Genomic DNA, 15,487 nt, shown 5'->3' with positions numbered 1-15,487 from the left:
TTCCATGCCAAGTAACGGAATTGGGTCTTCAAAAGATAATTTCAATTCTCAATTTTATGAATTTTTATACACACTTTTTTGTACTTTGTTTACACTTGTCAATGCATTTTTCTTAGAATTTAACATGTTATTCCTTTGCCAACAAAGGTGACTAGCATTTCAGACTTTCTTTCATGTTTGATAATAATGTTTGAACTATTTTAACATCTTTCCCATCCATGATAAGAAGATACATTTGAAAAAGAATTGAATCTCTGACATTCCAGCCAGAGTTTTATGAACTAAACGAGAGGATACACGTTACTGATAGTAACAACGAACATGCCGATACTTGATTTATATTGAAAGAGGCTAAATCTATTTAAGAAAAGAAATGCCTCCGCCTATCGAGAAAAATGCCTGATAATTAGCGTTTTCTAGATAAAAGCTCCTTCCTAGATATAATATTAATAAAAATTCAAACAAACGTGTTTTTGAACATTAAAAATAAGCTTGTTTTGGAGCATAAGTTTATATAGCCGTTGTAATATTAAAAATTTTTATATAGACTAAATAATTTATTATTTATTTTTTTATAAAATTCTATTTTAAATAAATAATTATTTATTTTTATTTTCTTGGAATTTAATCAACACGTTATTGGTATTTGATATATTGAATTTTAAATACATATTTAATTATGGGAAAAAGTTAACTTACCGTTTATGGATTTACCATAAATTATGAATAGATACTTACTATTTACTTACCGTTTTATGTAATATAATATACTCACATTTAATTTTATAAGCTACCTATCTGTCGTGATTGACATGCCACCTAATACTAATTTATAACTATAAACCTAATAAAGAAACTAATAATAAAAACCCAACCCATGACAAAATGTATGTTGTGAAATCAATCAAAAACGGATAATTTAAAATTTTATCAAGGTTTTGTGTTAAGCCAGGAAGAATTTTTTTCGTCTATTGGCTATTTGGTCTAATCCTTTTCCGTGTTTTTTCAAACATTTCCTCCTCTAAAAGTTTCCCAAATAATTAAGAAAATATTACTGTATTTAATGAGAAATATTTTTTTAAAAATATTTCAAACAAAGAATGCATCAGTGATATTTTTATAAGTGACAGATTTTCTCTAAAAATTGTTAGAATTAAAGCAAAACTATACATAGCAATACTAGAAATTTTTTTCAAAAACCCAACGGATATGGTCAAAAATCAAATATGGACGGTACATGTTAGAGCCCTGTAATCCTTAAATAGTTCCTTTTCGAAAGATAATCAAAATGCTTGTTTTAGTATAGTCTATTATGAGTAGATGGTAAACTTCATTTTTCATCGCCTGTTTCTTCGTGGGACACTTTGGCATTTTATCATTTGCTAATTCATTTTTAGATATCATTAGTTGTAACAATGTTATAACTCCGTTTGATAACAGTGGATACAGGATTCTTAATCAAAGATAATTGATACGAATGTAATTAAATTATTTAAAATAAGCCAATAATTATGCTCATAACTTAACTTAAGTTATTTATTCACTGCTTAAGATAGTACTATCTTTAAAAGACTTTGCATTCAGAATTTAATGAAACTTGGCATAGTTGTCTATTATTATATCATAATTAACCAGTTAACTTTTTAGGGGCCTTCAGAGAACTGTAAATCTGAACGTCAAGTTTTGTGAAATAAAATAAAATCTGTGATTTCCCTTAAGGATCAATGTTGAAATATCTTTAAAATATCTTTTATTCAGTTCTCTGAAGGCCCCTAAAAACTGCTTAATTAGGATATATTAATGGACAACTATGCCAAGTTTCATTAAATTCTGAATGCAAAGTCTATTACCGATAGTACTACCTTAAGCATGTTGTAGCAAATTCAATTTCATACGGTAATCTTGCATTCACTTTAACCTGAAATGTTTTTCATTTCATACGCGCTATTATATACTAGTCTAAGACACAAAACTGCTGAAATGTTAATTAAATGATATAAAAAGAAATAAAAAAACAATTTTATTATCATTGGAAAATAATATATATTCTAATTTTTTTAAGTTATAGGTACTTTTTTTTTAGAACAACAAATAATAAATTATAAATTTAACAATAAAATATAATAATTAATTTTTATTTATTTATTTTTTTTAATTATTTTGTTATTTATTTTATTAATTAATTATTTTATTTTTTTAAGAACTGTTTTCTTTCCCACACATATACAAAATAATTTTTTAAATAATTATACATTCACAAAAGACAATATTTGATATTACAATAATTTTTTGAATTTCCAGGGCCCTTATAATGATTTTGAATTTGAAAAAAAATAATTTCATTAGAAATTTGTTTCTTTGAAGTTTAGAATAGCATTTTAATTAATTTTAATGGCACAACAAGGGCCTTCTTTCACATTTTAAATTAAATAAAGAAAAACGTTTATAAATATTAACAAATTTACAATTTTAAAGTACACAAGTGTTTTGTTAAACAGTATTAAGCGCAGAGAAAAAGTAGTGAGTATTAATATCCAATTTGGATGTTTTAGAATCAATAGTGGCTGATGGGATCAAACGAAATCTTTTAATTTAATTTTATTAAACGAAATTATTATCTCACTAGCCATAGAAAAACCGCCAGAGTAGTTGCCATAAGTTTGAGAATTTAAGTATATAATGCATTACTGTAAAATTCTTTGTTCATAAAAATGAAACTATAGTTAGTTCTATAGTAAAAATGAAACTATATTTGTTCATATAAATTACTCCGCTAAACGATGTTATAAACAAGACCGCATAGATTTTGTGATTTATATTATTAACATTTACAACCAAAATCACGGAATATGCGCATAATCAATTCAAACATTAGCATTATTTCACTAGCTTTGAGAAATTGAGCAGTGAAGCTTGTTATCCAATTTGTTGGTTATCGAATAGAAGAGGAACATTGTTTCGGTGTTTGCGGTGTTTCTTACACAAATTGTGTTAACATTATGAACGAAGAATTTGAATTTTTGATTTTTTTTTGGAATCATATTAATTTACCATGGCAACCTTCAGAATTCATGACTTGCTTGCTCTGATTCTTTTTGATAAAAATTACCACAGACTAAAATTTTTGGCATTCATATATATTTTAAAATTTTAAATCACTTCATGGATGCATTCCTGGCGTCGCTCCTAATCTTGGGCCATACAAAGAATATGGCGAAAAATATGGTGGTAAGCCAGGATGTGGAGGTAAAGAAAATCCAGCCAAAGGTGACGACGCTAAGGCTGATGGTGGTAACAATGGTGACGGTTTTCCATACGGATGATACCTTGCGGTGGCTAATGGGCTTAAGGGTGGAGTTGGATAAGTTCTATGCAATAACGGGTGGGGTGGGGGTATACTATGTGCACTTAACATGGATTCGGGTAAACTAGCTAAATTCGTATGTGTTCGTAAATGTTGTAATAATTCGTCAGAACTACCAAACCGTTTTCCACAGTAATTAGCATCTCCAGCAATCCAATTACATACATATGGTAACTGTGACGCGGCTGCTAAAGCAGCCAATTGCGCATGGGCATACGCTGCTGCATAACTTGATGCATTACTTCCAGTTTTAGCATGATCACATTGTAAACAACCCGCAGGACAGCTTCCACCAGGTTTTCCACCTGCTGATGTTGTAGTCGCTATAAAATGTGAATTTAGCGAACAACCGGTACAGTATGGATCTCTGCACACTGGTTGTACAGAATTCTTTAACCGTGCATACTCTAATGACTTTAAGGCATGGTGATGTTGAGCGGCCATTAAGCTCGAAGTCATTAAGTCTATCGGTAACGGTAAACCATTTGTTGTAGGATAAGAAAGGTATGATGAAGTGACTGGAGGTAAACTGCCTGATTTATAAGCAGTTCCTAATTGAACTGCTGAATCTGCTGCAGACGTATATACACTTGGAGCATAGCCATTCCTTGTAGACGATGCAACTGTCGATGAACTCTCAGTACTTTTGGGTGTTGACGTTTCTGCCCTTTTCGGTGTAGATTCACTTAAATGTGGTGAATCACTATGATTTGAAGCTGGAGTTTTACTCCGACTGCCAAGTTGTGTTAAATGTGGGGAGGTTCTTGGAGATGACGCACTTTGATTACTAGCACATCGTCCTGATTGATTGCCGCTACTTTTTATAGACATTGGTGTACGTACACGACTATTTACCGAGCTGGTTCGTTCTTCTGGTGAACGTGATTTGTCTCGACTTGAACTATTGAGATCATATGGTTTAAAACTTGATGATTTGATTGATAAATCGCTTACAGAATTATTACTAGAGGCTGGCGACGATTTTTCACGTAATGTTTCATTTGTTTGTTTGCTTTTGGTTTTTTCACTTGATGTTATTAATTTGGTATTAGGTGAATCCGCACCAATTTGACTGCATGTTTGTGCCAATAACGCCAATGGACTTTTCTTGGCATCTAACTGTAACAAAAGAAATAAACTTTTTTAGAAACTTTTATTATAATCAATTGAAAAGAAAGGTGTTTTAAGAGCGTAAATTGAAGTGAAAATAAATGAGAATGTGCTAAGTTAATTGAAAACTTAAACCTGTTTGAAAATTGTTTAGCCGCACACATTAGGTTAGCATGTCGTAACTTTTGTAAAAGAAAAAGAAATTCAAGACACTCCTGAAGTCGATCCAAAACTCTTAAATTAGAACGTGTTCTGTTTCAAGGAATTATCGCATTATCTATTATCGCATATCATTATCATACAAGGAAAATACAATTTTTTTTTTAATTTTAATAATTTTGACATTTTGACAAGACTAGAAATATAAAACTCTTTTACAATATTATTAATTTTGTTTCCTCGGAATAATATATGTAACCAGAAGAGAACGTTTCAAACCGCCAATGATAATCAATTTATCTGATTTATAGCGTCATTTTTAATCATTATTATTTTTTTACTTTTTTCTTTACAAACGAAACATTTTTCAAAGAAACTAAAATACCTTTTTGAATACAATATAATTAATTAAACATGTTAGTTTATTTAATGAATTCTCTATCTTAAAAACAAATTACATCAAATGCCTAATTTTTACCATGTTAATTAAATCGTGATAGAAACAAGGCCCTGTCTACACACCTTTATTCAATATTTATCTTTGTCTCCATTTTAATTTAAAATAATTTATTTTCTTTGTCTAATTTTGTTTGTATGGTTTGTTTTTTACCTTTTTTTTTGGTGAGAAATACATTGTTTATTTGTGACAAAGTAATTAAAAAGGGCATTTCATTAACATATTCTATATTCTAATTAATGTAACTAATGATCTTTGATTATATATACCTGAGAATACAATATGTCTAATATAAAGGCTTCACTCTCATTGCATCTGTGTTACAATTTTATGCAATACAACTTAAACAATTTTTTTAAATAGTACATTTTTCACTTTTTTCTTGGGTCCAACAGTCTTTAAATTATTTAACAGTGCGGACCTCGCTTGGTTGCTCGAATTACAAATTTGATATATTTATTGTTAAAGTTATTTGAAAATAATACCAAAGAAATCAACCTCCGTAATATATGCCGTTATTCTAGAATTTAAATATATAAAGTCTACGTTTTTTAGTTTACAGCCTACGTTTTTATTTCTAATTGGTGAACGGTTGCTCTCAATGGAAAATTAATCCTTTCTAACTATAATTTTAAAATTATTACTTATAACTTCTTAAAAATGAGCCTCTATAGTAAGACATCATAACTTGAACCGACGCGACGATTTAATCTCCTGAGGTTTGAACATAAGAAGTAGAACTCGGAGAATGCTTCCGTTGTTGTTTGTAATAAATATATCTTAAATGAAATTTACTTGGATTGTAGATTTGACCTTTGTGGTTGTACACATTAACTACTTTTTCCAAAGTTTAAAAACATCTAAAATTCATTTTATCGAAATTTTAGTGATTTTTCGATATTTGAACGGTCAGTTTTCTTAACGAGAAGCCAAAAGTAGAAAGAGTTATAAACAAAATCGCTACCAAAAGGCTTAATTGTAGATTAAATTTTAGACTAACAGACATATTTCGACTAACTATTAACGATTAACGAAATATTGTTGTACTTTTAGCTTCACATAAGAAAATTGGCTAAAGTTACTTACTTTCTGTGAGACATTAATGACTTTATCCAATTTCCTAGCATAAAATTGGATAATTCCATGCTTATTGAAAAGTAAACGATTTTGATATTAAAAAACATCTCATACAATACTAATTTTCATAGAACCTACTGTATATATTAATAAAAACGTAGCTATAAAATTATAATGTATAATACCTAAACGCATGACTGCTGTTAGGCACTCAATATAAGAAAGAGATCGCACCGCGGTGCTCGTTGCTCGCTATACACTCAACTAACTACCGACATAAACTTATGTTTATCAAAATGAATATAAACTTAATTGGCTAATAAATTATATGTTTTTAACAGTATTATGGGTATATCTTTTTTTTTATAAAAAGAGAATTATTTATGTTTTAACAACATTGTTTACCATCTATTTACTGTGTTTAAATAGTCGACCATATCAAATCTTGTGCGAGCTACTCCATTATATACCATCTTCAACGGAGAGAGTTTATTATAAAATAAACGAAACGAGAAGCCCGTTGAGAATTCAATGGAAGCTATGTACAAATTACGTAAATTGGAAAAAAGGTTAATAAAAACTATAAATGAATAACTTGTTTCAAATATCGAATAAAAATGACTAGTTCCAATCGGCATATTTTGGAAAAGACAACTTTTTCAAGTCGAAAAATTATTAAATTTGGCTTATTCACAGCATTTTTTTCTGAAGTTTTGGTTTGAAGACTATTTTGAAATTTTTATTTATTTAAGAAACGAATAGCCAATTCATTTAATTTCACATTGATTGGAAATTGAAAGCTTTCAGAGCATGCGAATACACCTGTCTTGGAAATAATGGGCACCTTACAATTCTTTATTTTTGAGATTAGCACATTTCTCCAAATGTTTGTATAGAATACGGGTCGGTTGTGTAGGCCCCTCGTCCAACTATCAATAGCATTTATGTCATTATATTTTAAATCAGACGACGCACGTCGAACATCGAATATTGAGGAAAATAATACATAAATAAATATGGTGCGATCCTTAGCGTCATTATTATCAATTCTTTTTAAATTGTCTTGATTTTTTTTTTTTTGTAATAAAATTTATTACTTAATATAAAATATATTATTATTACAAAGATACCGACTGGTTTCAAAACAGGCCTTAAATATTATAGCAGAAACACTTAAGTACATAAATACTAGCCGATAGAAGTCATCCTTATATGTGGTTTTTGTGATATTCACGAATTAACACTGTATGATAAGTCCTTAAGAAATATAAATTGTTTCTGTATCAAATTCGTATACTTAAAACGATTTTAAAAAGTAAAATTTATAGCCAAATTTATTTTGTATCCCGTAGCGACTTGAAATAAATAAACTTTTGATCTCATGGACCTTAGATAAACAATCCATGCATGCAGCTATTTAAGTATATGCTTTGCTTGAATAGCTTCACAAAAGTGTTACAGTTGGATTGTATACGGAAAACAAGAGGCCGTCGGTGTAGCTGCACGTACGTCTTCGTTAGCGATTTTTCTCAAATCGACGAAATGAATACAGCGCTGCCTTTCCCAGTTTTTTTTTTTAATCGAATTGGAAACTGTTCTGCTTATTTGTGTATGCGTCCCGTCACCATCGACAACCTTTTATATTCCATATAATAATTTTTAATTAAATTCAATTTTTGGGTAATCGTTCTACATGCCAATAACTCCCTTAAGTCTTCTTCTTTTCATTTACGACTGCCACTAAGTAAGTCTTCAACTTCTTAATTAAACTGTGTCTAGTTGTTGGTTATATCTAATGCTCCATTGACAAGTACTATTATTCTTTAAAGCGTGTAAATACAGTATTCAGCATAGTTTGGATATGTACATAAAATGGATTGAGGCTGATTGATATCTGACTCAACATACTGATGATCCAATATTTTTACTAATTTTCCCATTATACATTAACATTTTTTTGTTCATTATAAAATTAATTTTTAAGCTCGCAAATAATAATCGCTTGTGTAATCATTTATTGCCTTTAACTGGAGAGTTAACTTTCCGTCAAATCGAAAAATATATACATGAATCTTTTAACAAAAGAAGTGAAAACAAGATTTCATTATTCGAATGAACAAATTTTTCAGGTCACTTATTTTTGTAGTTTGAAGAATCATTTATTCCTCAAAGGTTTTCATAAACAATTTAACTCGTATAAGACTATATTTTTAATGAAAATCGTAAATTAAGCGTTTAAAACACTTACAGTAAAACTGATCTAATAAAATATGTAAACAAACTTCACTGTAGGCGTGCATGTATATGTGTGTGTTTGAATGATAATGAACGGTTCTATACGATAAAATAATAATAATTCCTTTCCAAACAGAAAATAAAAAAATAAAATAAAATATAGGTAGAATATAAAATATATATTCGTCTCACTAAAGCTATTAATTTTAAAAACTTCCAACATTTTATATTAATGACCTGCCTGTTTCGTCTTTATAAATATGATAAATGTCCAACCCATGTAATATGTTATTTTTGATGTCGACAAAATTAACTATCTACAAATACCATATGGATTATAAAAATGTTCCACTCAAAATCACCGTTGATTAAAAATTGTTCAAAAAAGCTATTTTTATTTCTTCTGAATAGATTCAACTTATAATGTGATAAAATATGACCATATATCATAAAATATTTTGTATATTCCCAAATCGAAATAAGCAAAAATATATTTAGAAATATCTCTTCTATTCTCTGTATTCATTTGAAAAAAATCTCTGTATTTGTGCAATCTTCACTTCAACTGCATTTAAGTCAATATATTTTAGATACACCTGACTGCACTCCGTCGTTACTCCAACTACCAGCCTTGTTCGACTGCATATAATTATAGCTCCAAACGCATACAGTCAAACTCAAAACTTTAATTATGCTGAGCGTTCTTTTCCTAAGTAAACGATGTTTGAATACACATTTGGTGCAATTTTTTTGTCCAAAACATTTATCGCATAAAATATTATCAATAAACGAAGCAAGCCTCTTTAAATGTAAAAAACGTTAAAGCGCCAAACCATTGAGCAGAAGTTTTAAGAAAAAGATAAAAGCCTTTAGCATTTAAAATTTAATCAGTTAAAAAAATTGTTGGTTATAGTCTCGCTATATTTACAGACCAAGATAATTAATTCATTCTGAACTCCTTCGATAAAAATATAACAAACCGTTAATGCGTTCAACTCGGTGTGTTATTCTATTTTAATAAATGGGTACTCTTTTTTTCCTTTCACATATATATTAAATATTGTTTTTCAAAAGAAGATAATTAATTATAATGTTATTTTATTCTCTGCCTTCAATTAACACGTTTTATATAAATTACAGCCGGTTAGGTCAGTCGAGTCAATGGGTACGTAGCACATATAGAACGAACAGCATACACAAACATAGTTCAACACACAAAAGATAAAGTAGGCGGATCACACGAATAATAAACATACAACAACACTACGTTTTTTGAACGATCAAAAGAATTATTAGTGACGATAAATTATAATTATTAATAACGAAAGTAGTTAATATTATTCTGTTTGGTTGGATCTTCTTCTCAAATGTGAAGTATGTGTGAAAACTTATATTATATGTTAAAATTCATTTATTAAATTCAATGTTTTTTACCTATATCTAAATAAAAATTGGATCGTTAATACAGTTCTTTTGTAAGATTTAAAAAGCAAACTCAAGTTGTCTAAAAAGTCAATATAACTGAGAGTTTTAATTTGTGTATTTGTGTAAATTGAAAGCATTCACGACGAACTACTATATGGCGTGGTTTTTAAAGCTAAACTTACATTGACGGGGTCAATAATGAACGCATGTTTACTTTTTGCCCAACTACGTTCGATAAATTTTTCCCTTGCTCTCTTTATATTCTTCTAATATATTTAGAAAGCGATACATTTAAATTGCTTATTTACTGCATCTCAAAGGAACTGATTTATACTTTAAGCAAATTTTCAAAATAACGTATTTTAAAAATTTCTTTCATTTCTGCTTACTACCAGTCAATTTCTAGCAAGATGGGCAATTTTAATAACTTCATGTAAGCCTTTTTGGTAAGCAGTTAGTTTCTTGTCTTGATTTTAATTTATTTATTACTAAAAATAAATTGTTTGCTTGAACTGTTCTAACATATAAATTACAATATGTATGTGTGTTAAAATGGTGGCGTATCTGTGTTGTTTCTTTATTAAAAATTAAATTTTTTTTATTATCAAATAAATAAATAAAAACCTGAACAATAAATTATATTTTTATTAATGCAATAGAAAGCCAATTAAATCGAATTGCATATTTTATTAATTTATTACTTATTACTTCTATGTATTTTTATTTTATTTAATTTTTATTATTATTATTTAATATTTTTATAATGATTTATTACAGGAAAAACCCAATCATGATATATAAATATATATTTATTATTCATTTTAATGTGAATATTGCATGGGTACTAAATTTTTATAATAAATATTTTTATTATAAAGATACATTTACAATCGAATTATTTGGCTAGAAAAACAATAAATATTTTAATTTAACTAATATTAATATTTATTATTTAGTCATTGCATCAATTTGATGATTTATTTTCTGAAATGGTTATTCGAGGAAATATTTATTTGCATAAACTTTTCGGTGCTTAAACAATCAATCAATCCGATAAATATTAAGTTATCAATAATCATAACTTAATAGTCTCTTTGACCGTATAAATTATTTCTACATTCTTAAAACTTAATTTTAATTGTATGAAATGTCTCAGACACCCGTCGGATATACAAGGCAGGCTATCAGGCTTCAGTCAATGCGATAGAAGAGGGTAAAAGTTTCACAGGTGACGATATTGTAATTTTAATAAGCAATACAAATGCTGTCAAGATTCAAGGCAGAAACTAAGCGTTGGACCATGCATTGACCCATAGGCTGCACAAGGGCGACGTGAAACATGTTTAAGAAAATCTCCAATCCTTATGTTTGAATTATTTTATGGGGTTTATTTTCGTAAACAAAACATTCAGTGTAAACTGTGCACGTATTATTGTTTAAAATTATACGACTTTTGTTAAGAATATCGTTTGTATTACGTTTTTAATAACGTCATATTTTTATGTACCTATTTATCTGCAATAAAAAAATTTTATAGTACTTAATATTGAATTTATTTTATTGCCTTTAAAAGCTGAGTAATAAAATCGTTAATTAATGTTTGTTATTGTTAATTGATTTTATAATTATTTTTATTTTTAATTTATTTAATAATAAGAAAAGGTAGTTCTTACATAAACATATTTTATCGCTGCAGGAATGTGTAGGAAAAAAAATTACATTTGAATTTTTTATTTTCAACAGGATAGAAAAGCCGTTGACTTTAAAAGTACCTTTTACTCCCATCTTTTTCAATTTTACTTATGAGAAAAATAACTTTGTATGTGCGAGTCTTTTGTAGTTTCACTACAAATTCTATAAAAACGTAAAAATACGTCAGTAAAATAACGAAAATGTTCCTTAACTCATACATTTGACAGTTAAAACGTTCATTATCACTGTGCAAAATTCGATTTCTTTTTATCAATCTACAAAATGTTTGACATCCCATAAAACGGATAGACCCTTTAAAAATCAAAAGCAGAAATCATAATTGTCACATAACAATTGAAAATGCTAGAATTCACACGTTAGATAATGTCTATAGAAGAAGTTCTGAATTAGAATCAATGTTTATCTGTTTTTTAAAATCGAAAAAACTTCAACCTTTTGAACGTGCATGCATATGCCACCATGAAAAATAAACTTAGAATGTAATCTTTTTCGTTAGTTTTTGACCAGAAAAAGAATTACGGGCACAAAATTGTAATTGTTCGAATGATTGATATCACAGAATAAAACTTCAACTAAACGCAACAAGTTTCTATAGAAATACAAAGCACGTTATATAACATAATATGGCAACAATTAATAAAAAATACTTACTGTGGTTGGAAGCGGGGTTAAATATTCCGGTCGTAAATATTGATTTGCAGCACTTGAAGAAGTTAGCATTGTTACAGAATAAAAATACACAAAATTTACACTAAAAGAAAACAACACAAAAATCACTATTAATATTATTTCACAAATTTTGTTACTTCAAAATTCCACATCACTTTTGAATTGTTCTTATTAAAAAGACACAAAAATTTAAATTGTTTTTCTTTGCATACAAAAAAGGAAGAAAACAAATTGGCGTACTTTGTTTTACAAGCGTATTAACAATAGGACTTCTTGGTATAAAGTTATGTCATGACTGAATGAATCTCATTCAAATAATGAATACAATAGTGTGTGTTATATGCATGCACTACAGATATTCTTTTACAATAGATGTGTATAGTGTTGTATGTACACAACGAACGACATGCGCTCCCCTATGACGTCACATCCCCACTCTTACCACCACCACTATCGTTTCACATATAATAATAATCATCATAATAATAATAAGAGAGTGAGCATTGCAATAATCATCATACTTACCGCGACAACATAACATATATAACACAACAACTAAATGAATACATATTAGATGTAAGAGTAGGAGGTGTTTATATGTACACACATAGGGCAAACAAGGTATAAATGACTGACATAATACATATAGCTCAGTGTAAAACAGCGTTGGCATATTAGAAACTAAAATTTGGATAAAAGTGACTTTTTATTAATATTTTAGAAAAGAAAGATACAGTATAGAATTCATAATGTGTTCTTTAATGAATTCGATCGATGGAGTGTTCTCAGAATTACTAGGAGGCTTATAGAATTTGATTAAAAGTTATTAAGATATTTCAATGAATTTGATGATTGATTTTAATCACTTCTTAACACTATTCGGTAATTGTATTCTTAAGAAAAATTGCAATTGCAGCGCTCTCAAAGATTTAATACACTATGCTCGCATAGATTAACTATTAACTAGAATGTAATTTTGATTAATAATAAAACTTTAATGATGTCCCCAACTCAAGCGTAAACAATTTCGTTTTCAATTAAGCAACGCAGTTGAGCATTCGATTATAAATAAATAACAGACATAACATACAAATGGACGGACTGGGCCCGTATAACCTGTTTATTATTTAATATACATTTACAGTGAGTGTAGTGTATCTTTGTTTAGTACACTTTAAATGTGTGATATTTGTTTCATGTTAATTTGATTGAGTGTCATAAGCTGTTAACTAGTTGTTATTTTATTTTAAATGTTTGCTACTATAAGTTTTCTCTCTGTCTTTTAACTTTTATCTTTATGTTGTAATTGGTTTGAATGTGTTGTAAAATTGATATAACGGGCTACTAATAGATATTGTTTAATTAATTACAAGACATTTGGATTTATGTCTTTGATTTATTTCATTTCATTGCAATATTAGTAAAATGAATTGTCAGAGTTAATAGTCTACTGTCAAAAAGTGATGTGATTAATCTAGAAATTTGTATTTGTAAGTATCTAATATACCGAGGTCTTAGAGTGCATAATGGTTAAATAATGAATAATTTCAGTTGAAACAATTGAAACTGCTCGAAGCTTGGAATCTTTCGTTTCAGAAGATGTAAAGTTGGAAAATATTCGACGGTTTTGGAGTTGTAGAAGCTTTTTTGAACTACTTTGGTTAGTGGTTTCTATGGATGCAGAGTCGGTTTTATCCCAGTTGGAATAAAGGTTTTATTTGGCAATCAAAACGGAACAGTAACACAGCCTATCCTTTGATAAATGAAGTTGCTAGTTGTAGAGTTCTCTCACTCTACACTTTCTCTTGCTCAGTGTCACTTTGGTTTGATAGACCTATACGTCCTATATAATATTCCTTAATAGATTAGGAAACGGTGATAAATCGACGATTTTCTTGTTTTAGCCACCGGAAATATTAAATGCTTGATAGAAGTAAGTATTTTTAGTGGAAAATTTGCGCGTTACTGTATTTTTTACTAATTGGCTTCTAAAACACACATAGATAATGGTAATTGATGGGTATATAACCTTCATGTATAAAGCCTTCTAGAAAGAAATTATAACAAGGCTAATAATACTGTAGTTCTTATTTCGAATATTCTTTGAGTTATAAGCGAAAAAATCTTATAATAAAATATATCACCGTCTCCCAATCTAAAACAAATACCACTTATAAAATTAAAATAAATTGAAACAACGAAAATGTCTGTATATTAGATGTAGTAAGGTCTCGCCTAGATGAATTTACCATCTACACAGTCTGGAGGTGGTAATTCGTGTCACATAAGCTAAACATAGTCGTTTTCTTAAAAACAATTTGTTCCTATTCCTTTTTCTTATAAGACTTTTATTCCTGGATTAGACTGGATCGTCAATCGACCTTTTGCTGTTTTAAATGATCAAATGTGGAGTGAACTTATTCTCTGTCAGTTCAGATCGGTTTCAAACCAAGATTAGCCTTATTTGATGTTTCCACAACTCATAAAAGGCTATGTTTTGGAGTTGTGCGTAAGAGTTCCGTGTACGTACAACAATTTCGTCTTAAATACATACGAAATAAATTGATTGTCATTATAACGAATAATAATCGTAACATTAATGATCTCATAAATATTAAATCTATCACACACAAAAGTATTGTTTTGGCTATCCGCCATATTTGTTATGGTAAAAAACCATTAAATTTGAACAAACAAACAAATAAATAGAGAAACATATATTATGAGCCAGAACAGAACAGAAGCCACCTTCATACGTTTCAACTATACCTACATCTTCTACATGTTATATGGACTGTCAAACTATATGTCAATCAACAATGATTTATATTGAAAACGTTGTATGTCGCTAGTTGTGTCTGTCGTTTTATACGATATATTATAGAGGTAGATATTCTCTGTACTCATTTCAATTTCTATATAATATTCATACATTCTTGTCTATACGACGATATATATAATATTGTGTATCTTTGTTTTATATATGAGGCCCAAAATTACAATGTATGCAAAACTTTCTTTGTTTTTACAAATTTTAAGTGTGTTCTAATTTACTTCTGTCTTATATGGGAAAAAGCCAAGTAATTATTTTTCACCTGTAGTGGATAAACAAAGTTATTCATGGTTATTTTAAGGCTCTGATCACCGGAAATATGTACTGTTTCTGCAGCAAAAACTTTTTGCAATGTTTTGAGCAAACCAAATGCTGACTCACAACGGTGTTTACGACAAGGCATTTGAGTATTTATGTTTTTTTAACGCCTTGGTAAAATTCAAAC

General features: G+C 28.7%; 1 protein-coding gene across 1 annotated transcript; it reads right to left on the bottom strand.

The window, feature by feature from the left end:
• Positions 1-2,436: 2,436 nt before the first annotated feature.
• On the bottom strand, positions 2,437-12,472 carry LOC123301444 (zinc finger protein Elbow). Its single transcript, XM_044884185.1, has 2 exons — positions 12,192-12,472; positions 2,437-4,483 (listed from the first exon to the last, which is right to left on the bottom strand). Exons 1-2 carry the CDS (start codon positions 12,258-12,260, stop codon positions 3,161-3,163), a joined length of 1,392 nt encoding a protein of 463 aa, XP_044740120.1. The 5' UTR covers positions 12,261-12,472; the 3' UTR covers positions 2,437-3,160.
• Positions 12,473-15,487: the final 3,015 nt, after the last annotated feature.

This window comes from Chrysoperla carnea, chromosome 1, assembly GCF_905475395.1.
Source record: "Chrysoperla carnea chromosome 1, inChrCarn1.1, whole genome shotgun sequence".
NCBI lineage: Eukaryota > Metazoa > Arthropoda > Insecta > Neuroptera > Chrysopidae > Chrysoperla > Chrysoperla carnea.
The sequence above is the reverse complement of the archived record's forward strand: the minus strand, read 5'-3'. Positions and strand labels throughout refer to the sequence as shown.

Coding starts and splice junctions, on each gene's coding strand:
- LOC123301444 (XM_044884185.1), bottom strand. CDS start 12,260: ATGCTAACTTCTTCAAGTGCTGCAAATCAATATTTACGACCGGAATAT. Junction 4,484..12,191: donor TAACCCCGCTTCCAACCACA/GTAAGTATTTTT, acceptor CTTTTGTTACAG/TTAGATGCCAAGAAAAGTCC.